This window comes from Phalacrocorax carbo, chromosome 13 (genome assembly GCF_963921805.1).
Source record: "Phalacrocorax carbo chromosome 13, bPhaCar2.1, whole genome shotgun sequence".
Lineage (NCBI taxonomy): Eukaryota > Metazoa > Chordata > Aves > Suliformes > Phalacrocoracidae > Phalacrocorax > Phalacrocorax carbo.
In genome coordinates, this window is record NC_087525.1 from 16,425,509 (window position 1) to 16,451,819 (window position 26,311).

Sequence of the window (26,311 nt, forward strand, 5' to 3'; positions counted from 1 at the left end):
TTAAAGGGTGGAAAGGCAGGAATTTTAAATCCTCCTTCAGCTCTGGTCCTGGCCAAATACTGGCTCAACAGGCCTCTAAAACCCTAAAACAAAAAAGGATAACAGTCCTCATCCCCTTCAGACAGTTCTTGTGAGGCTTCATGCATAGCTATTCGTGTTGTGCAAGCTAAGCATGGCAAGCACAGTAGTGTATAGAGGCTGGAAAAAGGAGTGGATGGAAAATGAAACTATATAGGAAGGAAGATCAGAATAGCAAGCAGAAGACTTTCTAATCTAAGTCCAGAGCTGAAACACGATCAAGTTAACGGCAGCTCTTACGCTGGTCTCAGAGCTCCCTGGGTTGGCTCAGGAGATGCGTTCACATGGGGAATAGACGCATAGTCAATGTGTGCGGTTTCGAATGCTGAAAAAGTTTTTAATTTGCCTGCCTTGCATGGGAGTTGAAATTAATTTGTCATTTAGTAAGTTAAAGGGTGTTTCGATAGCATAGCTAAGCAGTCTTTGCTTTCACGCCCGAGGAGGACTAATATGGAAATGAAGTATTTCATGAAGTACGATCCACTTGATACTCTGGTCTCAAGGAAACAACTATTTTTAGTGGAATGAGGTGGAGGCAGAGAGCTTAACTGTGACAATGAAATGCCAAATAAAGTCTGAATGACAAATATTACTTTACTTGGGCTTCTTCTTTAAAACAGCCTGATGTAGATTCTTTTTCACACTGGCTAATATAGAGTTTGTGGCTAAGGAAGTGAAGTTATGGAGACAAATATTTGAACAGAAGGCAGTGCTGCAATAGAATAGCTGGAGCATTGCTCATTCATTCAGAGAGACGCATGTTAAAGCGACAGTTTATCCTCTTTTGAGCCGTAAGTGCATTAACACCACTCCAGGAAGAGTCACAGCAGCACATCTAACGGATGCCTGTGGGCTATATCAGAGTTTTAAGGACAGCCTTTATTTTACAAAGGGGTTCTGCCTTGGTGCCTTGTGATACCATTTCACTGTACATGCATACAGCCTTAGCCACTGCACCCGACCAGTACCAACATTGTCTCAATATATATAGAAGAGCATCACGTGTCTCGTTTTGAGTGCAGGCAGCTGGTGCCACGAAGCTACTTTTATGGCAAAGGGATAGTCACCTTTCAAGAGCAGGAGAGTCACCTCTTACGAGCATGATAATGATCAACAGATTTTTTAATGCGCATTTTCACATCCATCTTGATTTCATTTCCAGTGACGTCAAAGACACGAGTCTGTGTTTCCAGACATATGCCGTTTCTTTTTCTTTCTGACTGTGTAATGTGTAAGGTCACATCCTGGTGACCCAGAAGCACCTTATGATTTTATTATTATTATTATTTTCAGTAAATGATTCAAATGTTCAGTTCTTGGACCAAGATGATGATGATGATCCAGACACAGAACTGTATCTCACGCAGCCCTTTGCATGTGGAACCGCGTTTGCTGTCAGTGTGCTGGACTCGCTCATGAGCGCAGTAAGCAAACAAAACCTTTTACATTCTCTTCCGTCAGACTTATTGTGAAAGAGTATGAAAGCATAGTCCCTTTTCCACAGGTAGTCAGGAGAGGACACTTTTAGATGTCAAGAGAATTTCGGAGCCTGAAGTAGGTTATTTTGTAGTTGGACACGGAGACCTTGAAGCAGCTGAGAGATCTAGGGCCATCATCAGTCCACAATCTTAAAAGCAGAGAGTCTCAAGCCTGGCCTTAAGGATAATATTTTCCAAAAAAATGGTGTATCTCCCTCCTGAAGCCCAGACCCAAATTCAGCGTGGCCGTCCCCATGCTCACCGTTCATGTCAGACAGCGTCAACTGTGTTTTAAGCTTTTAATTTCCTGTAGCCATGAACAATGCTCTGAGTATGAGCTGGGGGACGCTGGTAGAACTGTAAAAAAGCCATTGTACACATCAAGTGAACTCCAGTTGTGTGAAGAGAGGTCATCATGTCTTTTTCACGTGAGTTTTCTTGTGAATGAAAACATAAGTGCATGCCAGAAACTACAGATGGTGGCCTTTGGTTACGTCTCCATTAGGGTCCGTTTAATGCAGACGCCTCGGTCGTACTCCTTTTTGTCCTCCCTTTTTCATCTTGGCTAGGTTTTCAGACCAGTCTTGCTCTGCGTGAGCTGCGCGTCTTTCGTAGGGACCTTAAGCTCTGCTAGATGTAGCAAGGACAAAGCCTGTTTAAAATCTAAGCATAGGCTTTCTGAGCTCCCCATGGAAAAAGTTCCACGGTGCCGGGAATCATCTGCTGTAAACCCCACGTAATATTAGAAATGAGCAAATGGATTTCCTTAAAGAAGCCAAGTCTGACCTTCACCTAAATTCAGAATGAAGCTTTTTACTTTTAAGAAAAAATCACAGTGATCTTTATTATTTGATGATATTTTATTTGTATTTCATCTTGATGTATCTGTATGTCATATTTTTATTCCCTGATATGTTCCTCATATGTTCCACCCACAGATGAATAATATCAGTCTACACTGATACAATTTTATTCTAATGCAGCCTGGGAGTCTGCAATAAACTCAGAAAATACTTTTTTTGAAGGTTATTGGCCATATATTGCAGACCTGACAAATTTAGAAAGCCTAAGCAAGCACCCTTAAACTCCATACCTTCTCTAATTAAAATCTCTATGAATAAAATGTTTAGCATTTTTACATTATAAATGAGAATAATTTCACATGAAGGTTCCAAACTGTTAGACTGAGAGCTGTTTATCCACTCACATTATTATCTAAATCAACGTCCCTGAATGAACCGTTCGGTAGGGCACTGCCAGAATCTTGGAAGAAGTAGGGTTAATTCTTGCGCTTGCCACTGGTGTTGCCGCAGAAAAGAGGGTGAAATGTTGTGGACACCATTGCTTTCTTGTGCAAAGGTATGGCATGTCGATAATAATGAGGCAATAAGAAATATGTGGAACCTGACTGTTTGGAAATTTTTACTTGGAACTCATCATATCATCCTCACAATATTTTTAGTTATTGCTAGCTTTTATTAACTTTTAGGTTTTTGACAACATGCCCTTCCATTTCTGCAATTCCTTTCTTCAACGGAGCCTTTTTTCTAAAAAGCATTTTCACATCTAAGCGGTCATATTATATGTCAGGGACAGTGCAGCCTGAAGCCAGAGAGGTAAATGTGGTAACAAGAGTAGAAAATTCTAACTTAGAAAAAATACTAATCAAGAAGACAAGCCAAGGATTCAGTCAGTTAGAATTGTTCACCATCCTGTCTTTTCTCTCACCACTTTGCTGATCGGTGGCAGCGTTATTTTCTCTTTTATTCCTCAAAGGCCTAGTAAAGAGTTGGAAAAGTGCAATTCTTCCTGACCCTTCAGAAAGTGGAAGACGTGTGAGATATTTTCCCTTTACTATCCCTATTCTCACGGGAAGGATGTATTCTCCTTTCACTTCTTCTCCAAGGAAAAGAGTGTTTCTCACACAAACCAATCTACTTGCTCTATATTATGTTTTGGGGTTTTTTTTTTTCCTAGAGTACACTTGTTTTTTAGGGACCAGCTTCTAACTTCTGCCTAACTTCAAGCCAATACTGGGAAACTCAACCCAAAAACCTAACGAAATTGTGAGATCTGCAGTCGTGCTTACATCCTATTAATTGCACAGGAATTCTGTAAGAAGGAAATAATTCACACCGTGCTGGCCTGTACCAGCTCACTTTGAGACAAGGCTATAGTTCATTATCCAAGCCACTTAGTGAGTCAGGGTTTTTTTTATCGCTTCATTTTTATAGAAAAAAAAATCCAGTCTATGATCTCTGTTGATATCTTTGGAATGCAAATTCCTTGTGTGGTCTACGGTACAGATGTACAATGCACAAACTGCTCCATTAACAATGAATCTCTTCTCACAGTAGTGGGGTTTTGTAGTAAAACAGGTGTAAGAAAGATCGGAAAGTAGACTAATAGCCACGCATACAGTAGTCTTTCTGACCTGCAGGTAATTGGAAATGTACATATAGATGTACGTGCATCTATATATAGATGTATAGAAAAAGAGGTACAAAACATATTTAATTTGCTTAAGTAGCCAGTTGTTGAATAATAATAATTCCACACTATTAATCAGTGTTAAATTATATTTTTATATTATATAATTTTATTAATCTAGAAGTGGTGGACTAAACCCTACTTGTGAATCACAGATCAGAAAATGTGTTGTCAGTTTCTGATTCAAACCTGAATGCTGAAGATCGTTACGTTCTGCTAATGTAGCGTTATTTCCTGCGAGATGACAGTATTAGGTATTTTAAATTTGGAATTGTCCGTTATTTTGTTATTTCAAAGACAAAAGGCTTAATGAAGTTTACTCTTCAGAAGGCTGTCTACAGGCTATCTGCACAGATTGTCCTCTGCAGCAAAGGCAATATATTGCACCAGCCTACGATTCACAGTGTGGTAGTTCCAAGATCATTGCTCAGAAGACAATAACGAGCTCAAAAAAGGCATTGTCTTTTTGATGAGTTGGTAACGTTGGTCTCTCCAGGCTTCGGTTAAAGCACATTCTTGTGCTCTGGGTCATGTTCAGGCATGGTTCATGTTTTAGAAGTGGCAGTGGCTATTGTTAAGTCGCGCCAGCTAATCGTTATTATGTCTTTGAAGAGACATCTACTGCCATCAGAGGCTTGAATGATATAGTAATGTTTGTTTTCTCAAAACGTATGCAAACCAGGGGAAAGTATATACGTACTCTGTCAGTCTCAAGGTGGCGCCGCTCCTGAAGAGTAAAGCACATTCTCATCACCACATGGAACGTAACTAAAGACATGGGATTGAAAGCATCTTTTAGATAACGTGGATGTTTTGTAAAAAGATTATCTTCAGTTATAAGAAAGTTAAATGACATAGGATACCTGAAGAGAAGCAAAATCTTGAGAAGCAGTACTTCTTCTGGGTCTCATTGAGGTAGTTATTCCAGAAAATCCTGTCCGTGCATGGAAACCAGCTTTATCAACACCCAGTACCTTCAAAGGTTTGCACAGCTGGCCTGAGAGCCAAAGTTTCTCTGTTATTCCTTTTGGCGCTGAAGCGATGAGAACCACAGAAGTTCTGGCAGGTTGGCACCCCTCCCGTACGTACCGCCGGCAACAGACTTGACATGCCGTCGGAGTGGTGCCGTTAGAGGCATACCCAGATTATGCCATCTGACGTTCCATATCCTGGAACTTATTTCCTTGCGCTACAACTTTAGGCCTTGATTTTTGTTCTGTAATACTAAATTTGACTTTTTCTTCATCTAAACAAAAGCACAGCATGGAAGACGATAGTTAAAACAGTTAAAAAAATAACTTTTCAGAATATCCCTTACTCAAGAGCTCTCCCTCAGGGATCCTCACAGTCTTGTTTATACGGAAAAGAGACTGTTCCAATCTGATATGGACATTTTGAAACACAAGTCTATTTTTTGTGCAAGTCTGTTCAGGGGATTAGGAAGCAGCATCTCATAACCTAAAGTGTCTCAAACTTCTTTAGAGTTTGGACAATATTTTGAGAATCAATAGATTTTCAAACTGTGAAACGCTGTTATTTACTTTCTGATGTTGATTCTGTCTCAAAAGCCCTCGTGTTATTAGGATCAGTTACTGATGTTAGCTCAGTCGTTCCTCAGGTTTGGATACGTATTATTCATTCAACAGAATTCCTCCAACTGAAAAAGAAAAGAAAGTTAAAATATTTGTTTGAAAGCCACGTTAAAAACAGCGTGCAGTGGAGGAGGAGTAGTCTTCTTAAAAGAAATCCGTAAAAAGCCACTAGCAAACACAAAAAAATGGCAGATATGACTTGGAAAACGACAATTTTAGAGTAATCATAAATGAAAGGCAAAGTGCTATTAAAGTTAAAGCAATGTTATTAAAAGATGTGCTAATTTTCAGTTAAATTTTCTGTAAAAGACCAATTAGTTTAAAAAGCCTGACAGCATTAACTGCAAAACATAAGCACTCTGGTAATTATACTTTAAAAAATGATTGAACAAACGGGAAAGCATCCCCGAAACGTTTGGAAGAGCTGCGCCACAGTTCCGGAGCACAGGCTAGGTGGCACTGCTAGCTCAGCTATCTGTGTCAGGATTTCCTTGCTATTTACCCAGTTTCAGCATCTATGATGCATTTCCCTTTTTCTGCATTTGGACTACACCTACTTCATGTTCTCATTCCGGATGCCGATTATAGCGATGCCATACAGCGACCAGCGGGGGGGGTCACTCAATGGCAGCTGCAAACAAGTATTTCTTCAGTTCTGATTTTTGTGGTCAACAAAAGGGATTCGCTGCCGTCACTGGGAAATGTCTTGTTACTTTAAGTACAGCAGCACCTTTCCAAAGACATTCTGTGGATCGGTTTCTTATAGGTACTGGCATATCCAGGCCATGTACCCTCCCACAGAGCAAGTACAAGATCACTCTCAAATTAATTTCAGTGTATTATTCTTCCAAAGGAAATGGATATCAGCTAATCCAGCTTTTCGGCGTCCCCTAGTTCCAAACTGGCAAACTGAGAGCAGTCTGATTTTCGTGCTGATCGAAAGCATGCACGGACAGGTTTTTTTCCAGAGGAGTGTTAAATATATTAGTATAGGAGGAAACAAGCCTATTTAGCTGCAGGTGACAAGTTACAGCTTCCTATTCATCCGTACTTTGTACCGTAGGGTTGGGCATTTTCTGGTCGGTTGCAATGCCAGAGCAGTCCACCCTGAAAGTTGGAATCCTTTCACTCATTGATGGCAAAAAACCATCATTTGGCTGTACTCATCCATCCGATTAAATGGTGACATCCGCATCAGTCATGGTGTAAAGCCCAAATTAAGCCATTGTTCCAAGATAAATGTTGCCTCCTTTGCTAATAAGTGTCTTAGCTTTGCCTTAACATTTGTCTAGCAGTGGGAGGCCTTTCTCCGGTGACAGCATTCTGTTTCGTCAACAATAGACCTGATTCTTTCCTCATTTGCATCAGTTTCATAGTAGCGTATGGCTCCCAGAGCTACTCCTGGTTGGCACATGACATAAGTCAGAATTGGGCCCATTATGTCTTAATTGCACCGGGGCTGGAAGGGGGTAGGTATTTTATTTTATCGTATTTTATTTGTATTAATGAATTTGTAACAGGTGCCTGACTTGATCCATTATTTTACTACTGCTTTAATTTCTCGGCTCAATATGAGATCTGTAGTAAAATGAGTATAATTTCATAGTGGATCACGCTCTGGTGAGCTACAGCTGAATTTACAATAAGGGGTAATTGTGCACTTGCACAGTACAAAATTCAGATGAGCTAAGAGTATGTGTGTTTAAATCTTGGATTCTGGCTGGAGTTGCTATAGTTTGAGTTACAGAATAAAGAGAGAGAGAAAGAGTTGGAAACCAGTGAAGGCTGGCCTAATGATACCTCCTAAAGAGTAATAAAATTATTAGTACAATTTTAGACTTTTGTGTGTTTTACCAATCACTGCAAGTTGGAGTCTCTAAAAACCGGCTATTTCACACAAACCAGCATCCTTCAGTCTTAGAGCAGGTCAACAATTCTTACCACAGTTTCCCTCATTGTAAACCAGACTTGAAAAATCTACCAGTAAAGGTGTGCTTTACTTTTGGTTCATGTTCTTATATCTTGATTTGTAGATGTAAAACTGAGACTTGCATTTTTGAATAATAACAAGTATCACTAGGGAAGAAAAAAACCCTGAAAATACTGAATAAAAGAGTGGGGAATGCATGAGAAAAGATACTATTTCAGAAAAAAAGATACTATTGTAGATGATATGCGCTTAAAGTGCATATAGAATATGTTGAAGCACATATTTCCTGAAAGGGCTTTTCCAGCTTCTACAATTTCAGTGCCTCCAACCTCTACATCTGGCAGATTTTGGCTTTATATCCGTGAAACCGGTGTCAAGTAACATTGCTGCCTAACTGGAGGAGCAGAGGGATTGTGCTAATTATTTTAATTCTGGGTGGTATACGGTAGACACCGGCAAAGGCTAAGAAAGGAGATTAAACTTCATGCCTAGTTTTTAATCCGAGTACTTCCATGTTGGAAAAGTATAGCACGGTGGGAAGAGTTGCCAAAGAGGGCAACTCTGATTCTCACCTCAGGGACATCAGGGAAGAAGCAACTGAAGAATAAACAATCATGCCTGAATATCTCCTCTCTCTCACCACGGCAATTCCTATTAAACATCACGTAATCACTCCAGACTTACATTCCTGCAAGGGGTCACACTGATTTTTCTGTATGTTAAGAAGGGTTTGAGTGTTACGCTCGAATTGTTACACGGTGCGTCCACATATGTAAGAGCTGATTTGAGATGCGCTTTTGGTTTAGACTAACTGGATCTTCCCAGGCCCCTGCTAATGTCGGACAACTCTTTACAGTGCACTCTGTGTTTAAAATAGATAGTGCCTTACCTGGGCTAATGTAAAATAATTGGAGTTGATAAGATGCAAATATTTGCTTTAGGGCATGTAAACAATAACAACACGTTCCTCTCATTTTAATTTAGTCAACAGGTGAATGGCATATCTGCCTATGTAAATAAGCAGAGAAGCTCAAAGTTATGGAAGTTCAATGTAATAGTGAAAAACATCGCTGCATAGAATTCATTTTTCTCCTGCTTTATCTGTCATCTCAAGTGAACAATAAATCTGAAGTTTCATTATACAAAGGAAGAATATCAAAGTAACACGGATAGGAAGCCAGTTCTGCTTTTTGATCTCAGGATAAAATATTTCAACCTGTACCTCAGTTTACCCATGTATTAAATACAATTACGTTACATGGATAGAGCGATGAATTTCATTGAAAAGTATTATTTAAAAAGGATTCTCTTTGGACAACACGCACTGGTTGAGAATTCAGTATTCATTTTGACTTGGTTGGGTTACAGACATTTGTTTCAAGTCCTACGTTCGGCACAAGTCACAAACGTAGTAATGGAGGCCACAAATCCAGTAGCGCCAGCCTTGCGTGCTCCTCCGCGAGCTCGTTTCCTTCTCGTACGTCCCCACACTTGCAAAGCTTCTGAAAACACAGGCATTCGTGACGTTGTAAGTCCGTTTTTTTGTCCAGCGTTATTTTTTTGCCCAGTACCCTACACCGCAGATATTTAACGGAGTATCTCTGAACTATACTGGTATACTTTTAAGTGAACTTGAAAGTCATTCATCTGGCATTAAATTAATATTTAAAATACTCATTGTTTGCCTGACAGACCAGCAACGCTACAGATGCTGGCAAAATGTCAGTGTGGAGTAAATCTTCCCTAATAAACCACACTTACCCTATACCCTAGAGTTTTTTAAAAGGACCACCAGGATCCCAAACTCATCATACATTTATCTGGAATGAACTCAAGATGTTTAATTGATACACGCTTATGTCTGAACACTGTCAAGTCTCGTAATAAGATGTTTAGTACAATACATCGGTTAGACTGCTAGAGTCCAGCCACAGTAATAAGTAATGACATTTGCAGCGCAAAGGCAGCTCCCCAACGAATTGGTGACAAGAGTAAAAAGGCAATCTAGCCTGTGTAAGCTTTAAATGTGGTCTGAATTTTACAATTACATGTCCTAAAGCCCATTATTAGACATGAAGGCAATGAGAAGGAAAGCAGTCATTGCATCACTACTAACACCAATTATAGGAAACATAAATCATTCAAATTTTTGTACTTTAATAAAAATCAGCCTGAATTGGTGCTTAAAAGGAAGGATCTAGTATAGGAGCCTAATGGGATAGAAGAAAATAGAGTAATTGGAGGCTGCTGTCTTTTCACTTTCTATATAAAATTATTTGAAGAGACAGCCAAGAACTTTAAACAGCAGAAACCCAGAAAAGTTGTAATTTGGATGTCTTCAGTTGTGACTTTAATGGTGTTTGCTTAAAGAGCTTTCTTTTATCTCTGCAGACATACTTCAATGACAATATCCTCACACTGATACGGACATTGGTAACAGGAGGAGCCACACCAGAGCTGGAAGCACTGATTGCGGAGGAAAATGCGTTGAGAGGAGGTTACAGCACGCCCCAGACACTTGCAAACAGGGACAGGTGTCGAGTTGCTCAGTTGGCTTTGTATGATGGGCCGTTTGCAGACCTAGGGGTAAGATCATGAGGGAAACGTAGGACCAAGGCTGGTCTGCAGTCTATTTCTTTTCTCTCAGACTGAATTAAAAAGCTATGGTCATTAGCGGCTGATTGCCATTATTTAATTGAATGGAGCTTTTGGGTGGTTTGGCAATTTACAGCACAGGACGCCAGGTTTGCTCTGACCCTTTTTAAGAAGCTTTATGACTTCCCAAGCTCCCTGGCTGGATTTTTCATGTAGAAAATCCTGTGGTTTGCTCTTAGTTGTCGGCTAAAGAGACGGATGAGCTGACTTGGATGATATAACCATTCCAGCAACAATCCGGTGTAAACATGGGCAATATCTATACCTTTGTTGGGTTTTGATAAGCTTATTTAATCTTTCCACGGAGCTTCCACTTCTTGCTTAAAATATGCTTATTAGCTTGAAAACAAAGCTGTAAGGTTTGTTTTCTGCTGTTTCTGGATAGTTCATCTAAATTCTAAATTCTAAAATTTGCTGCCATTTTGATTGCGCTGGCCTAAGAGTGAAGTAAATAAAACCCAAACCAAATAAACCATCTTTTATAAACAGTGAATTTGGACAACAGTGTGTCTAGAAATGTTTTCTGGACCAAATCTTGTAATCTTGAGGCGAATCCCAATGCACCCACTTCGCTTTGATGACGATGTAGGATTTGATATTTCTTAAATTAACCCTGTGTTCACCAGCTCTGTTCAAAAAGAATGGAGCGACCTTCACAGAAAGGACAGGGGACCCCGGTTTAAGGGTGATGAGGGTGCTCAGCTAGAAGTAAAGAGCCTTTCAGTTCACATACAAGTCCATTCGTAGCTGAGACGAACAGCTCATCACAACACTTGGGTGTGCAACGTAATATCCGTGAAGTCAGAATGTGTTAACGCGTGTCGTTACTTAAGAATCAATATTTTACATTTATAGATTATCAAATCTAACCTTTTTTTTTAACCAATCAAAACATTTTATATTCTTTATGGAAAATGGCATACGTTTCATCATTATTTTAAAGTGGGACATATTTTATTATCCTTTTAACCCCTCAGAACTGTAATTTCTGTTGTGCCCACCAGTGAATTTATTTGTCTGGGTGATAGTATGGCTACTTCCAAAAAAGGGTCCAAAACTCTAACAATTTTAATACAACAGCTAATGTGCTTTGTAGAATATGCATCGTTTGGTACCAAATTTTATATTTCCAGCTTAAAGCAAATCACTCTTCCCAATTCACCATCATTTCATGGACCAAGGTTCTCTAAAGCAATAATAACGTTACGTAATTACTTATTTGAAATAAAACATATAGATCATTCATTTCTTTGGATAGAAGCTCCTCATTGGTGACAAGCAACAGACTATCTGTGCATTGTCCTTTTAGTACAGGCTCATACTGGAAATCCTGTTCCCTGACATTGTGTTAACAGCGAAAAGGAAGGAAAAAAATGTGCTGTTCTCTCTCTTTTTTTTTTCCCCTCTCCTTCCTTTCTCCTAGGACGGAGGTTGTTATGGAGATCTGTTTTGTAAAGCACTGAAAACATACAATATGCTTTGCTTTGGAATTTATCGATTAAGGGATGCACATCTAAGTACTCCCAGCCAATGCACTAAACGGTAAGTCCGGTCTTTTGGAACGTCTCTGCTTCGCTGTTCTTCAGTCTTCTCGGCGAGAAAGATCCCAGCGCCTGAAATAAAGCTAAAAAAGAGTTTTCTCAATTTTTTACAGGGCTTTGCCACAAAAGCTAACTCTTTGAGGACTTCATGGTGACTCTTTAGCTGAGTTTAAATCGTAGGCTGGATTTCATAGCATAAGTTTTCAGCTAATTTTAATAAAGAATTCTGAAGTAAATTTTCAGAACATGTCCTTATCTCGTTTGATTTATAATGATCCACCGCTTGCATCCGAGGAAAGGACTTCAACTTGCTTATATCAGTCAGCTGTAAGTTACTGGATAATAATTTAGATTATAGTAGCTAGTCTCGATTTTTTTCTGAATGCTCAAAAAAGACCCCTGTGGGATTCCCATTGGTACTAGCTGTATCTAATCATAATTTTTTTCCAGCAAATGGAAACCCTTCTCTTGATAGGCTGCATTTTTGCTTCAGTAGCACCAAGGCTGGCCTCAGTGCTTTAAACAGAGCGGACACATTTCCATGTTTGCAAACTGAAGGTCATTTAGCAGCTTACTTGAAATGTGTCTTAATTAAGTGCCTACTAGAAATACACACACAGACCCGTACCAGAACTATCACAAATCCACCATCTGTTACTGGTTCATTCCCTACAAAAAGCATCATTATTGGGTGAACAGGGCAATAAACAACCCTCTAGCCCACCAAAGCGGTTTCTTCTGTAAGGATTTGGACAAATTGGGTAGAAAAAATGATTTTCAGTTTCGATTTACACTGTACTTGCTATACTTGGGATTATTTGTTGGATTAATAAGTGACTTCTGTCCCTGAGGCAGCTAAGCCAGATTTCTTACCAGCACTGAATTAATTTGAAAAGAAGTTGGGAGCGTCGTGATCAGATTTTACTCATTTCTTGCTTGGACAGAAAATGCCTATTGCCTTGCTCAAGTATGTTTTTCACATGCATGAAAAAATTTAGCGGCGGGGTCTGTGAGCCCTTCCTACCCTGAAAGGGGGTTAGCTTGAAGGTGGGGCTTCTTGAAATGGATGGAGCTTTTATTTCAGGCCTGGGATGTACACTTAGCAGTGCTGGACGCTTGGATGTGCCGATTTCTCTTTGTAAATGCTCTTTGGGGCCATGACCGTACTTGTGGAACGAATGACCAAAATGAACCTCACTGCACATTTGCTGATATATTTCCTTACCTTGTTTTATGTGCAGTCACAATCCAAACAAGCAATTATGTCCTTGCTCTACTGACAGTAGTTATGTATTTAATAAGTATATAGTAAAATATGTATTTAAATATAAATGTATTTAAATATAATTAACTGCTTTAAATATAATATAGTAAAATATCTATTTAAATATAACTGCACATAAAATTCTCCTCTCCCTGCACCTAAAATCCTCCTTTTCTTTCTTTAAATACTGTTGCTGGTGGGTATGTTATTGGTTGTTGTCAATACACAAATCTGTTTGACAGTAGTAACGAGTCATTGCGTACGGCGCAGCTAGAGAAGGGAGGCTGATCTGTACGGTGTCTTCTCTGAAAAGCCATGACGGGATTCCCTTGCAGAACATCCTACTCAGACAGTATGTCTGTGCAACGGAAGACATACAAAAAGTGATACCTAACATAGGAAGGGCCTAAATCCTGACGGGTATTATATGAGCTAAAATTAGGTACACGCTGAAGAAGACAGAACTGCAAAAAGCTGGGTAAATGTTAATGGATAACAATTCCAGGATAAATTTTTATTACAAATCTAAACCTGCTTTCTCTTTCTTCTTTTTTTTCTTCCTTTCCAGTTACGTTATCACAAACCCACCGTATGAGTTTGAGCTTGTGCCGACAGACTTGATCTTCTGTTTGATGCAATTTGACCACAACGCTGGCCAGTCCCGGGCCAGCCTCTCTCATTCCTCCCATTCCTCCTATTCTTCCAGCAAGAAGAGCTCCTCGGTTCACTCCATCCCATCAACGGCAAACCGACTGAACCGCAGCAAGACCAGGGATTCTCGGGAAAAACAGAAGTATGTGCAGGAGGATAGACTTTGATATGTGTACCTGCTCCCGCTGTGTGTGAAACTTGCCTTCACCACCCATTCTCCCCAGTTAATGTTTCCGGCAGTAACGTTCCCTGTTTTCCCATGGAGTTCTCCCTCTTTGTACACATATTTTGCATATGTATGACAGTGTGCATGTGATTGTCATTTTTATTTCACCACCATAAAACCCTTAAGCACAACAGCAACAAAGCAGACGGACCAAAAGTTATTTATGATGCTAGGGGAGAAAAAAAAAAACTCTAAACCCATAGGCACACTGAAAGCATAAATAACTCACTGCAGTTACTCTACATATCGGCAAAGAGCGTATATTTAACATGTACACTTGCTCTTGATGTCAGAGTTACACAAAGAAAGTCATTTAGTGCAGAAGTGTTGATGTATGTTGCTGTAGGTTTTTTTTATATTCATATTTACAGGCGTTTCTACATTTATTTGAAGCTTATAAAACTAATCCATTGGGGACAAAAAAACCCAAACAAACCCCAAACAATCCCTACTAATTTTTCACTCTCAAATCTTATATTATATAGGGCTTACACTCTTTGTATAGGTTATTGCTACGCACCTGCTTTATACCAAAGCAACATCAGGGACTTTTCTGCTTGTTTAAGGACTTTCTCTAAAATCCTAGCCTTTTGGAGATAGTGTGGTTTCCCTTTAACACTGAAATTGTCTGGGCGTGGAGTTGTAAAACCGCAATGGTTTCATTTAAGTTTAGAAAGAGTCTAATTGCATATTAAATTATTATTCTGTCTATTTATACTGCCACATGAATAGCTATATTTTCTTTCACTTTTGACATTTGGGATAAAAAGCCATATGTATCATAAATATTGGATGTAAGTCATTAAAAACTGCCTTCCTGGGACTTTTACGTCTTTAAAAGGTGAATTAGTCACCTTATGTACAGAATAAATAATGTTCAGAAAAGAGCAAGCATTTTTCTATGCTTAAGTATCAGATCTCGGGGGACTTTGTTCCTCTCCCCAGATGGTAGTTTAACTTTTCCAAGTTAGAGTGGTGGTATAAATCTTCCGACAAGATGCGAAGATCCTCCAGAAATCCTGCTCCATGTTCTAGCTGGTTCTTCCCAACGGGTGCGTGCCAGGACGCAGGAATACAGGGGGAGACAACTGAGTGCCTTTAAGGTCTCTCCCATTTGGGAAGAAAAGGTGCTGTGCCCTCGACAGCTAACGAAGGGAACGAGAGGGCCGGGGTGGAACTTTTCACTGTGCTGCATCACGTCCTAGGCGCTTGCCGGGGTTTGGTTCTTGCAGATCCTTGCCAGTGACACACCTAGCCAGACAAAAATTGTGGCAGGGACTGAAATGAAGGAGTGGAAAGGAATCTGTCCTAGAAAGCCATGGAAGTGATACTTCAAGTTTGGTGGTGTTGTTTTTTTTAAATTTCAAATGCCAAATTTTTGAAATATAGAGCTAGTTCTAGGTGGTCTGAAGCGTTTCCCAGGGTAGGGAGGCCAGAAGCACATACCACCTTCCCTGGCGACCCAGCAAGAAAGCGTGCAGACAGAAAATAAAATACTCGGTTGTGGGCACGATTAGCATTGCAACTGCCAACCCAGACAAGGTGCTTTTATGGTTAGTGCTGTTTTCTACCTTCCCCTTCCCCAAGCATGATAATTTTGAAGATTTGCTTGCTGTGTGAATTGACAATGAAGCCAAGCACTTTTACTGACAAAACCTGGAACCATATAAGTGGGCTACAGAGAGTGCCGCCGCGCAGTGCTAAGCATGTCGATTGGAATACAGTACCTACGTGTGCGTGCATTCAAATGCAGCCGTAAGTCCTGTCGGTGAAACACATTGCAAATTACGGATGTTCCCCTACGAATGAGTCCATTACAGTTGCGCTTCACCGTAAAGACAAATTCATGTGGTTCTTTTCGCAAAGAAAGTTATCATGGTTTGCCCTAAGAATATTTATTACTACAAGGATGTGCCAGTTAAAGTGCTCAACAGGAAATATGACAGTTTAAAAGCATTGTAAAACTTACATAGCTTACTTCTTTTTCTAAAGTGCAACAAGGATGAATAGAATGGGCCAAGGTATGACAATTAATGGTTCTGCATGACCTAGCAACTGCTGTGGGTTTCCTTCTATAACTTTGTCCTTGTGAAAACTTGTGAAATTAAAAAAAAAAAATAGTTACAAACTTTATTCAGTTATTGGTTTGTTTGTTTGGTTGGTTGTTTTGTTGGTTTTCTTTTGCCTTTTTTTTATTTTTTCCCTCCAAACCAGAAGTAAAACTGGCTGCTGCTGCTGCTGCTGTTGCTCAACCCTGTTTTATTTTTGATCCTCTCATCTGCTTGCCTTTCTAATTGCACGTGTCCTTCTGTAAACACCCAGGTTCCCGCTCAGTGAAGATGCCTACCCTGGTGCAGACATGACTTTGATTTCCCATTCCTCATTCCAGTTCCTTTCCTCCCTTCCCCTTCCTATTCCCTGTCCCCCGTGTATGTTCATAAGCATCTTTTTATGTTGGCAATATTGACTGAAGATAGTCAAGAGCAGTTATGCATTTTGGAAGAATGTTAATGGCTTTGACACCAAAATGCTTTTCCATTAATGTTTTATCTGTTTTCCATTTAGCAGAGGAAGGAAGGGTGTTAATATGAAGCCACTTGTCACGTACTACGTAGCGATTTTATCCAAAAAAAAAGGCGTTTGTATAACTGTGCAGCTCAAATAGAAAAAATATAAACAGTAGAGAAGCAGCTTGTCTACCCTGTGAGCAACAGAAGAGGAATATCTAGCACAGATGCATAATCTGAATTCTTCAAATCCTATTGAAGTCTAATTCTCCTCCATCCTCTCTCCTAAAGTTGGAGGTCTTAAAATTTTGACTTCTAGTTATACCATATGCTAACTGTAATCTAATTGATCAAATAGTTCATTACAGTGACAAAGATTTTCTGATATACACTGATGAAACTGGGAGCAGAGGAATGTTTAAATCAGCCATGTTATATTGTCAACATTTTTTATATTGAAAAGCACCAGGAAATCTCCTGTTTGTTCAGAAACCTATCCCAAGTCAGTCTTAGTAACTACCCTGGTTAGTTTTTGAAGGTGGAGAAGCAGCGCCAATGGCGAGAGATGACATTTTAGACCTTTGAAGGGAGGTCCTGCCCCTTATATCAGTCCCGGCATGGTTTCGAGACTAGAAACTAGCTTCTTAGTGGCTTTGTCGATCTGCGTGTTTACACAAACACATCTAACAAACCTGCAGGTTCTTGTCATGGGTTCCCACGGACCTGAACTGGCAGTCAGGCATTTTCCAGTGACATTCCCATTGCCCAAAGTAAGAATTTTGCTAGTTTAAAAAAATAAACCAACAAGAGCTAGTCCAGAATAGCGGTTTCATCCCAAAACTTCAGTTGCCTTGGAGCAAAATGAAGACCGTCACAGAAAGTAAGAATAGTTTCTTCTCTCTCTCCCTGCAAATTACTTACTGCACGCTACGTATAACATGTTCCTCTGCCAAACTAAGGCTTGCTGAGGAGGTGGGTGGAGAAACTTTCATTATTTTTTCTCCTACAGAAAGAAATTGCATGGGAGAATTTTCAGCTTAGCTATAAACAAGCTGCCTATGGCGGGGGGGAGGCACACAAATACAGACTCATTTGAAACTGTGTCACGCAAGAAAAAGAGTTTAAAACAATTGTAAAGTACCTGGGATTATGGTGAGACTAGATTTAGTAAACCTTTGTGTCATGTTTAGCTAGTACTTTCTCTGCCCCGGCTCAGAGGAGAGGGTGTTTCGCAGTGACATTCATTCAGATGTGATTACTCAGTCCAGAATTAATGGCAGAAATTTTAAAGCACCAGAACAGTAAATCTGTTGGAGAGAATTGCTAGAGTCTTGCACAAGTTGAAGAACTCTGTATTTTGATCATTTTACTTTCATTATTTATATCTTGATGTTAATTTGTAATAAGAGTGTGAAGCCTGTAGAGCCTTCCCAGAGGCACTGGGATGCTGAAAGCCCATTGCAAACCCAGGTGTCTGAGGGGAAAGTAAGCGTCTTCTGCTTTCTGAGACGTGAGGTTGCTTAGCTGCTCCAACGTCGCCCAGGTGATGCTGTCAGAAACAAACCTGTCAAATAGTGTAGGAAGATGATGAGGGCCTCTCTTGAACAGCTCTTAAAAAAATGACATAAATAGAAAACTATGCCTGTTCTCACTATAACGTAGCAACACATATGGTAAGGGTCAATATGCGTGTGCCAAAAGGGAGAGAAACAGCCTGAACGTGACAGAGAACTAAAGAAAAAGGTTGGTGAATATAACGGTGTAGAGACTTAAAAAAGGGGGTTCTGGATTGATTTAAAGGAAAGAGTAAGTAGCTTTTAAGATGTGTAACAATCTATGCTAAGGCTTTGGAAGATGTATCAAAGTCAGACTGCAAGCATAACAAAAACGATTGTAAAGTGGGTAAGGGATTCAAGAAAGACATTTAGTAACTGGGAGCAGAGTATCTTAGTGGCCAAGAGTAAAGGTGGGGAGCGTCAAGCTCACATCTCAAAGGTAAGTATAGAGGTCGATGGACTTTCACAGGAGATTCGTCATTATGGGTTCAAAGACAATATTAACAGCAGAAAAAGTACAGGAAAGGTATAAAGCTGGGGCCAAGCATTTGATGCTGGAGATGATAATGCTTGGATCAAGGTTTTGGCACTGGCAAAAAGAAATTTAAATAGCAAACGAAACTAGAATCTACCAGTTTCTGCATTTATTATTCTCTGTATTTATTACTTGCCGGGTAAAAGCAAAAAGAGCCTTGATGGTGTCGTCAAAGATCAGGTTCCTGGATAAGAGAGTTTTTTATTGTAAAGTTTAACATTTAAATAATTGCCTAGATTTGAAAATTCCAGGGAGAGTAAGGGAGAAGGAAGTGCGTTACAGTGGCTGCTGAGACCCACGGTGCAGTTCATCCCTCATCCTTAGCACCCACGCAGTTCTCCCCTTCCTTGCTATGAGGTTGAATTAACTTGCACCAAGGTCTGTTTGTAAGGAAAGTTTGTGCACCTTATGTTAAAAAAAGAAGGTAGAGATAGAAGGTCACAGTGCTTAACTTGCCTCAAAATCATTTTAAACACAAACCATTAGAAAACTGTTAGTTTGAAATTGTTTATGTGATCTTGCAAGGCTTTTAAAACATGATAACCATCACACTTTACACCTCTCTGAAAGGTTAGTTTAATCGTAGATCACATAAAATTGGTTTCTACAAATGCATAATGGTTCATATGTCACACTTGAACTAAATGGTTTTTTAAATGGAGCTGAAATTATTTTGATGTGTACACATTCCCAGATTTTTTTTCTTTCCTACAACCTTTCTTAAACGAGCCCCCATCAGGACCCATTCCCTTAAAGTCTCATTAATAATTCAGATGTTCTGATGACTTTAAAAGATCTATGGAATTGAGGCTTTTTTTTTTTTTTTAACTGCTTGACAAAAAGATAAATGAATGTAGAAAGAAGCGGTAGGAGTCTGGCAAGCTGTAGATCATCTCTGAACAGATTGTAACTTTATCATTCTGTCAGGAAGAATAATTTAAAGCACTTAATCAGTTAGCTTCAGTGTGCAGGATGTAACATTATGAATTCCTATCGTCCAATCTGTTCAAATCAAAGGGAACTTAATTACAATAGGTGAGAGAGATGGGAGATTGAGCATTGTTCAGACTCAGGCAACTTTAAGAGGGCAGGGAACTATTTACCCTGGTCACAAATGAGTAGAATATTTTAAAAAGAAGTAAAATACATTTTAGAAACTTATGCGAAAAAGCAATGACATAGGTCTGTTTACCTTCAGCCACAGATGCGATGCCTTTTTTTCCCAATTTAAATTTTTTTTTAAAAAGCACAAGTAACACATAGCTGGGGAAAAACCCAAAAGGTGGATTAAACCCTCAAGAGTTGGGTTTTTTTGGTGGTGGGGTGGGGTTGTTGCATGTAGATGCTTAAAAACCATATGAAGTGCTAAGTGTTTCAATTTCATGTTCATGAAAGTGACTGAGACCCCAGTAATTCTGGAAGCCAATCCACTTCTTTAGAGGCCTGAACTTGGAAGCTAGTTGCTTATTTTTATGCGCTTATGCCCAGATATTTGGGGTTCATTCTTCCAGTCTTCCAGTTTCTATTCTCTGCTTCACCTCCTGAGCTTTTGTGCTCAATCCTTGGGTTTCCGAGGTGGATTTTGTTTAGTTGTACATATTTATTTATAATGAGTACTCCTTCCACGCCTGCCCTGATTCCAGCAGCATTTCAGTGGCGAGCCGACGTGGCCGTTCGTATTACACAAGTGAGCCACCAAAACGTCTGAAGCATTGTGGTTCCCCCGTTGGAATGAGCGGTAGCGCACACATGTCAGCGAGCGGCTCTGATGTGCCCCAGCTGCAGAATCCCAACCCCAGACCCGTTGTACCCTGTACAGCCCCCTCTGGACTTGGGGAAGGGGGGCGAGAACGGGGACCCCTGTGCACAGGTGCTTGGCAAAGCAGGAGCACCTCATGGCCGTAAGCCACACTAAGACCAGGAGTTTCTAAACCCTTGAATAGTGCTATCTTGTAAAGTTGCACACCTGCATTGAAGACGTGCCAGCATTAATTGCTCTCTGAAGGGCTTAAGAAAACTCTTTTGCCTTTTTTCTGTTTTGCATTTTAAGAGGATTTTTGTCCATGTCTCCGTATGAACAATGAGATTTAGTGGTTACAATCACCAGCAGCTAGGCAATGGCTGCAATGCTGCAGCCTCTCGGCAGCCTCACGTCCTCCCACGCGGCTCCCAGCCCACCCTAAATCAGTGCCACACAATCCTTCCTGTGATCATGGGACCAGACACTGCCCACAGATGTGAAAGGAACTGCTTCCCCTCGAATCTTTAAGTCCTTGCTTCCTTTGCCTGCTGTCATGTATCGCCCCCCCGCCCCAAGCCATTCAGGATTAACTTGAGCCCCTACTAGGGTCACCTGCAGCATCACGTGCGGTCACTCCCCTTCCCCAAAGCGGAGCAGCCCGGCAGGTCACGAGCAATAGACCGGCCATCCTGTGCAGGCCTGCGGCAGCAGGGATGCAGACCAGGCCAGCACCCACTGCGGAAAGGTCGTCGGTACATTCCCCTGAATGATTTCTGAGCCAGCGATAGCGACCACCCCGAGGCTGAAACGGCTCAGAGAAGCCTCTGGCTCTTCTGTATGTGGACTCACGTGCTCTTTTCTGCATTACCCTTATCCCATCTGCTCTCCCTGGCTTTTCAGTTTAGCCTTTTATTTGTAGCCTGTTTTTTTTTAACAACTATATCACCTGAGCATGGGGAAAAATAATAAAGAGCGCTCACACTCAAGCAGCAAACTAGCATATTGACAGTTTTCTTTAGCTTCTATTATCAAATCTGCAAACATGTCACCTTCCTTTCATGAAAAGTATTTTCAGAGGTATTAATCTAATGCACTGTACTGCTGGTAATTAGTCAAAGTCACCTTCTATTGATTGCCTTTTCTCTGTAAACTTTACTGACTGCTCCCCCTCCTTTTTTCTTTTTTTTTTTTTTGCGTGTGTTTACGTGTTTATGTGCTTCACTAATTAAAACTCTCATTTTCCCTCCTTATTCTGTCTCTACCCATTTTGCTCCTTAGCAGAAAAGAAATGGTTTACAGATGAGCCGGATAATGCCTATCCCAGAAACATTCAAATCAAGCCCATGAGCACTCACATGGCCAATCAGATCAATCAATATAAATCGACAAGCAGCTTGATACCACCAATCAGAGAAGTTGAAGATGAATGTTGACTCCTTCGAGGCCAGAACTATTTTTTTAAAGCCTGACAAACTTCATGAATGGTGATGTGACATTTATTCCTCTTACATGCTGAACTACTGATGGCGAAGTTAAGAAGGGCAAGCTTGATGGGAAAAGAAAGTAGACAGATCTTTGTTTGTCTGCCTTTAATATTGCTTCCACGTATTTTGGAAACTATTTCATTTATAAATGAACATAATCAAAACTAGTCATGTATAGCCTCTAGCGTTTTAAATTATTTTTATTTATTAGAAAAAAAAATCTATTTTTCTTTTTTTTTTTCATTGTCAAGTATTTTTTCCCTTAAAAATCTGCATGTGTGGCCAGACTCCTAAGAATTTAAAACAAAACAAACCTCAGTCTTTGGCTTTTAAAGGAGAATGATGGTCACAGTTATAAGGACATGTAATTAAGGGAGACAAATGATATATTTACAAAAAGAAAAAAAAAAAAGGTCCAACTTGTATTTTAGTATATCAAAAAAAGAAGAAAAAAAAAAAGAACAGTTCACCAAAATGTTTCTTTACTGGAGGATGTGTATTTTGTTCAGCATCGACACCAGCTCTTAATAAACTGAACTTATTTATTTTCAAAGTTGAAAGTCATATTTTTGTACATGTAACATTCTTCTGGACTATTCTTTGGTTTATTACCATACACAGGTCATCATAACTGCCAGTTATGTTAAGGCCCAATCCCCAACCTCCACCCCCCCACGCCCCCCCACGCCCCACCCCCCCCCGCGTCCCCACACCGAGGGCCGCGTCGGGGCAGCGCTCGTAGGCAGCACTTGCTATAAATGGCAAAGCCAGCAATTCCACCCCGCTTCCCTTCTGCCACGAGCGGCCGCTAAGGCCAGGGCGCAATTCCTCTTCTGGTGCCGTGCATTACAGTGCTGTAACCCACGGCGCCTAAATCGTGCATGAAATCATGTTTTAAGCCTTCTCATCTACCCTCTTCTGTTGGTTCCGTGCTGCCATAGTGCTGATGGCCTTGCATCAGGCTTGCTTATTGCCTTCTGACGCTGCCTGACATGCACAGAGCTGTCGCGCCAGCCCTTTGCGCTTTGGTGGTAGCGCATACCGCGGTAAAAGGCACCCTCCCCCCCACCCCGACTCCTTTTGGGGCGGTTGGATCGGGATGACAACTGGTTTAGCCTCAGCGCTATAATCTCAAACCATGCTGGTCTCGGTTAATGCCCATACGTGCAGTTGCATAGTTCCCATTGGTGGGACACCGTACATAAAAGTACAGTAATAATAAAATCAAAATAAAAGCAATGAATGTATTTATTATGGCAACCTACAAAAGGCCTTTGCTAGGTGCCTTTTGTGTCAGCAGGTTCACAACATTGCCAACGAGCTTTATAGGTATCAGCCAAAAATGTGATGTTTCATACCTGTGCTGCAGTATCTAGCCACCCAAGCGGTTGGTGGTCTGAGTTAGTAACTCTTGCTAGCTCAAATTAGCAACATCTGACACAATTGTGTGGGAAAAAAAAAAAACCAAAAACCCAAAACAAACAAAGGCTGTGCTAATAAGGATTAAAAATTAAAACAAACCCATAGGACCCAGCCATCAGGAAAGGCAGCGCTTCAGTGTGTGACTTAACGTTAGGCTTTGTAATCTTGTGGAATTGCAAACACCACACTAAACCGTACTGTGGTACTTCGATCATTAGCGAAATCTCAGTGAATCAGACGACTACAAAGCAGAGTAATTTATTGTGAAACCAATGATGTCCACTATATAATCCAACATTTAAGCTAAACTCTCGCAGCTTTAATGTTTGTTCACTGGCTGCAGTACAAATATAACCGTACTAACACCTAATAGGCTTTATTCTGGAGTGACTTCTTGGGCTGTGACTACTTTGTCGTTACATATTGTAGAATAGCTATTTAAAGACAATAACAATAATTGTTAATACGGTATCTGTAAAATTGGCTTGCTTAAAATATTTCACTCTCCTACAAAGCAACAAAATAATTTAAGTAGTTTTTCCACTATTGGTTAGGCCATGTTCAAACCATTTCACAGTCCTCAAAACAGAAGATGACTCTGGTGAGTGCTTCCAATCTACGCTGCTTCAGCTGGTGATGCGTTATAATCTACATCCAGTTTCTGCATTGGGTCATGTTAATCCTTTACTTTGAAGTCAGTGCTCCTTTTTCATTTATGAACTGCATTCATATTATAACCCGAGCAAAAAAAGCTAGTCCTGAGTACAGGGAAAAAAATTGAGGTTTGTGTTCAACTTCACCAAGTACCTGTGACTTTTGTCTTAGAAGGCCAGTATTTAATGTAAGGGCACAGAACACTCTACCTTGTATTTTATCAGTGCCATTTCTGAGCATCCTTCCTTCCTTCAGAAGTGAGCCGTCACTGGGGAAAACATACTAAAATGGCTCAAATACAACACTCCTACATAGCTGAGGGGTATGTGTGTCTGTCCAGTTTAACTGTCACACCCAAAAATATCATGCTGCCAACTGTACCTAAATAAAGGCCAGTTATTTGTGTATTTTTTTGAGCAGATATATGAGTCGGCGCACGCCCCTCCCAGCACAGCTAGGTGCCTATGTAACGCCAGCCAGCCAGGACGCCACCCGGCGAGAGCAAGTGAGACAAAGGTCTAGGGACAGGTCTGCATTTCCCAGTTATAGAAAAGCTAGGGATAATCAATAATTTTTTCTTACGCCTCTTTTCGCTGATCGAGGACGCAGGACTGACGCCTGGCAGTTAGGTGGCGGCTCGTGTCGAAAACTTGTTGCAGAGCTTTGCCATTCGGCCATTAAAGACTACAATAAAGCCAGCCCCAATAGTTGGTTATATGAAGTGGCTGAGAAAGTGGCCTGAGTGACAGCTGGCAGACCACAGGATGATGTGGCAATTAGTTTTTGATCTTTATTAATAATTCTCACTTCTCAAAGGGGGGGGGGGGGGGGGCGGACGGATGATGACAGGGATGGACGGCGCAAAAACCCCAAACCAAACAAAATCCTGGACTTTTTCAGCATTTTCATTCATTCTGCATGAACAATTAATACAGGCAAAACAACTTTTTTTTGGGGGGGGAGTAACTAATGTAGTGGATTGAGTGTGTGTGCACGTGTACGTATGCATAGCCACACACGTGTGCGTATATATACACACAACTATATATATGGGGGTGTGGATGTACTTGAGAGTGTCATCGTAAGGTGGTCATTATTTTTTTGGGAGGGTGGGATGAAGAAAGACACGAAGATAATGTGCCTGCCAGGCTAGCACACGGAGGACTTGTACCCCGTTTCCCCCCCGTTTGAGTAAAACAGCCGGTCCCGTTGGGTCTATCAGCAGGGCTGCAGCAGCCTCTCGCTGCTCGAGCAGGCATGCGCGCCCCGGCCCTCCTCGCACCCGCGTGTTCCCACGCTGCCACAAAGCCTGCTGTCTCTCTGCCTCCTGGCTGTGGCTTGTAGCTGTCCCCCAAAGCCCATGAGTGCTAAGATGAAAGGATAAAACTGTCCTCTGGGCAGGGGGCAAGTGCCAAGCACAGCAAAAGTTAAGGTGTAAAGAAAAGATAGTCAGCGGTTAAATGCAATTTTTAAGGCCTCAATGAGACTTACTGTTGCATGTAAAGTAATAAGTATCCAGTGTGTCGATTAATAGAGGGGGGAAAAAAGGTACAAACAGTTCCTCGTCCTTTTAAAAAAATTTCTAAATCTGTCACCTCCCTTTTAAAAGCTCTTCTTTTTTGCAAATCAGCATCGGTGACCAAACAAGGCATCCATGTGGCGGAAAGTACGACCCCCTTGCTCCGGCGTGGGAGCGGTTATTCCGCGCTGCAGGGTCACGGACAAGGCTGTTATTCCAGCCGTAACGCAGCGGGACCCTGCAAACCCTGCAAGCCAAAAGCCAGGAGCGCAGGGACAGGGAAAGGTGGGGGGGGGACAGCGAGACGCGGCACACCCAGGTCCTCCAGCAAATGTGTGCATGCAGCTTCTTCCAGTTTATCTTTGCCGGGAAAGCCAGTGCTGCTCATACAAGGCACAGGCCATGAGCTTCAGGCTAATGAGGAGCCCATGTAAGCCTTATTATGCCACACAGACGTCTTGAAAGCGTTGATGAGCCTTTGGCAGCTTACTAAAGATATTTCTTTTTCTCCTTTTTTTTTTTAATAATACATATTTTTATTTTAAAGCAAAAAGGCCACCCAATGGCTCAGGCAGCATGAGTGTGACAAGACTTAACTGGCCTCAGCCAAATGGGGAAAAATAGTTTGCATGTAACGTACGAGCGGCACTACAGAAGTGGTGTCTACAGCCTTTTTGTGTAGGCGGTTTGGTGGTGGTTGTTGGGGGGTTTTTTTGGCCTGTGTAAGGAAGTTTTACATTTTCTGACCTCTTCATAGAGTAGGAGAAGAAGGGGAAAGTGTAATAGCGTGTTCTCACCCAGAGAGGCCTGGTTTTGTTGGGGGGTATGTGCATATGCAAACTACATCTAACAACTACTGCAATAACGGACGCTTGACAAAAAAAAAAAAGCAATAATTTAGAAATGGGTAATTATGCGTGGTTTTCACTGCTTGGTCACTCACCAGCAAATCCATAAATATGTTGGTAACTGCCCCGTTCCAGCTGAT

The 26,311-nt window shown here is 40.9% G+C and overlaps 1 protein-coding gene across 16 annotated transcripts in view; it reads left to right on the forward strand.

The window, feature by feature from the left end:
• The window catches only part of KCNMA1 (potassium calcium-activated channel subfamily M alpha 1), a 510,436-nt gene extending 485,831 nt beyond the window's left edge, over positions 1-24,605 (forward strand). For 5 of the 16 annotated variants that reach the window (XM_064464921.1, XM_064464911.1, XM_064464913.1 and 2 more), the window contains 5 exons: positions 1,372-1,502; positions 9,960-10,154; positions 11,647-11,765; positions 13,597-13,821; positions 15,898-16,038. In XM_064464921.1, the coding sequence (XP_064320991.1) occupies positions 1,372-1,502; positions 9,960-10,154; positions 11,647-11,765; positions 13,597-13,821; positions 15,898-15,952 (725 nt within the window). In that variant the 3' untranslated portion in view covers positions 15,953-16,038. Of the gene's footprint in view, positions 1-1,371; positions 1,503-9,959; positions 10,155-11,646; positions 11,766-13,596; positions 16,039-21,522 lie in introns of those variants that run through there. The other 11 variants (XM_064464924.1, XM_064464926.1, XM_064464920.1 and 8 more) reach the window with 5 other exon arrangements.
• Positions 24,606-26,311: the final 1,706 nt, after the last annotated feature.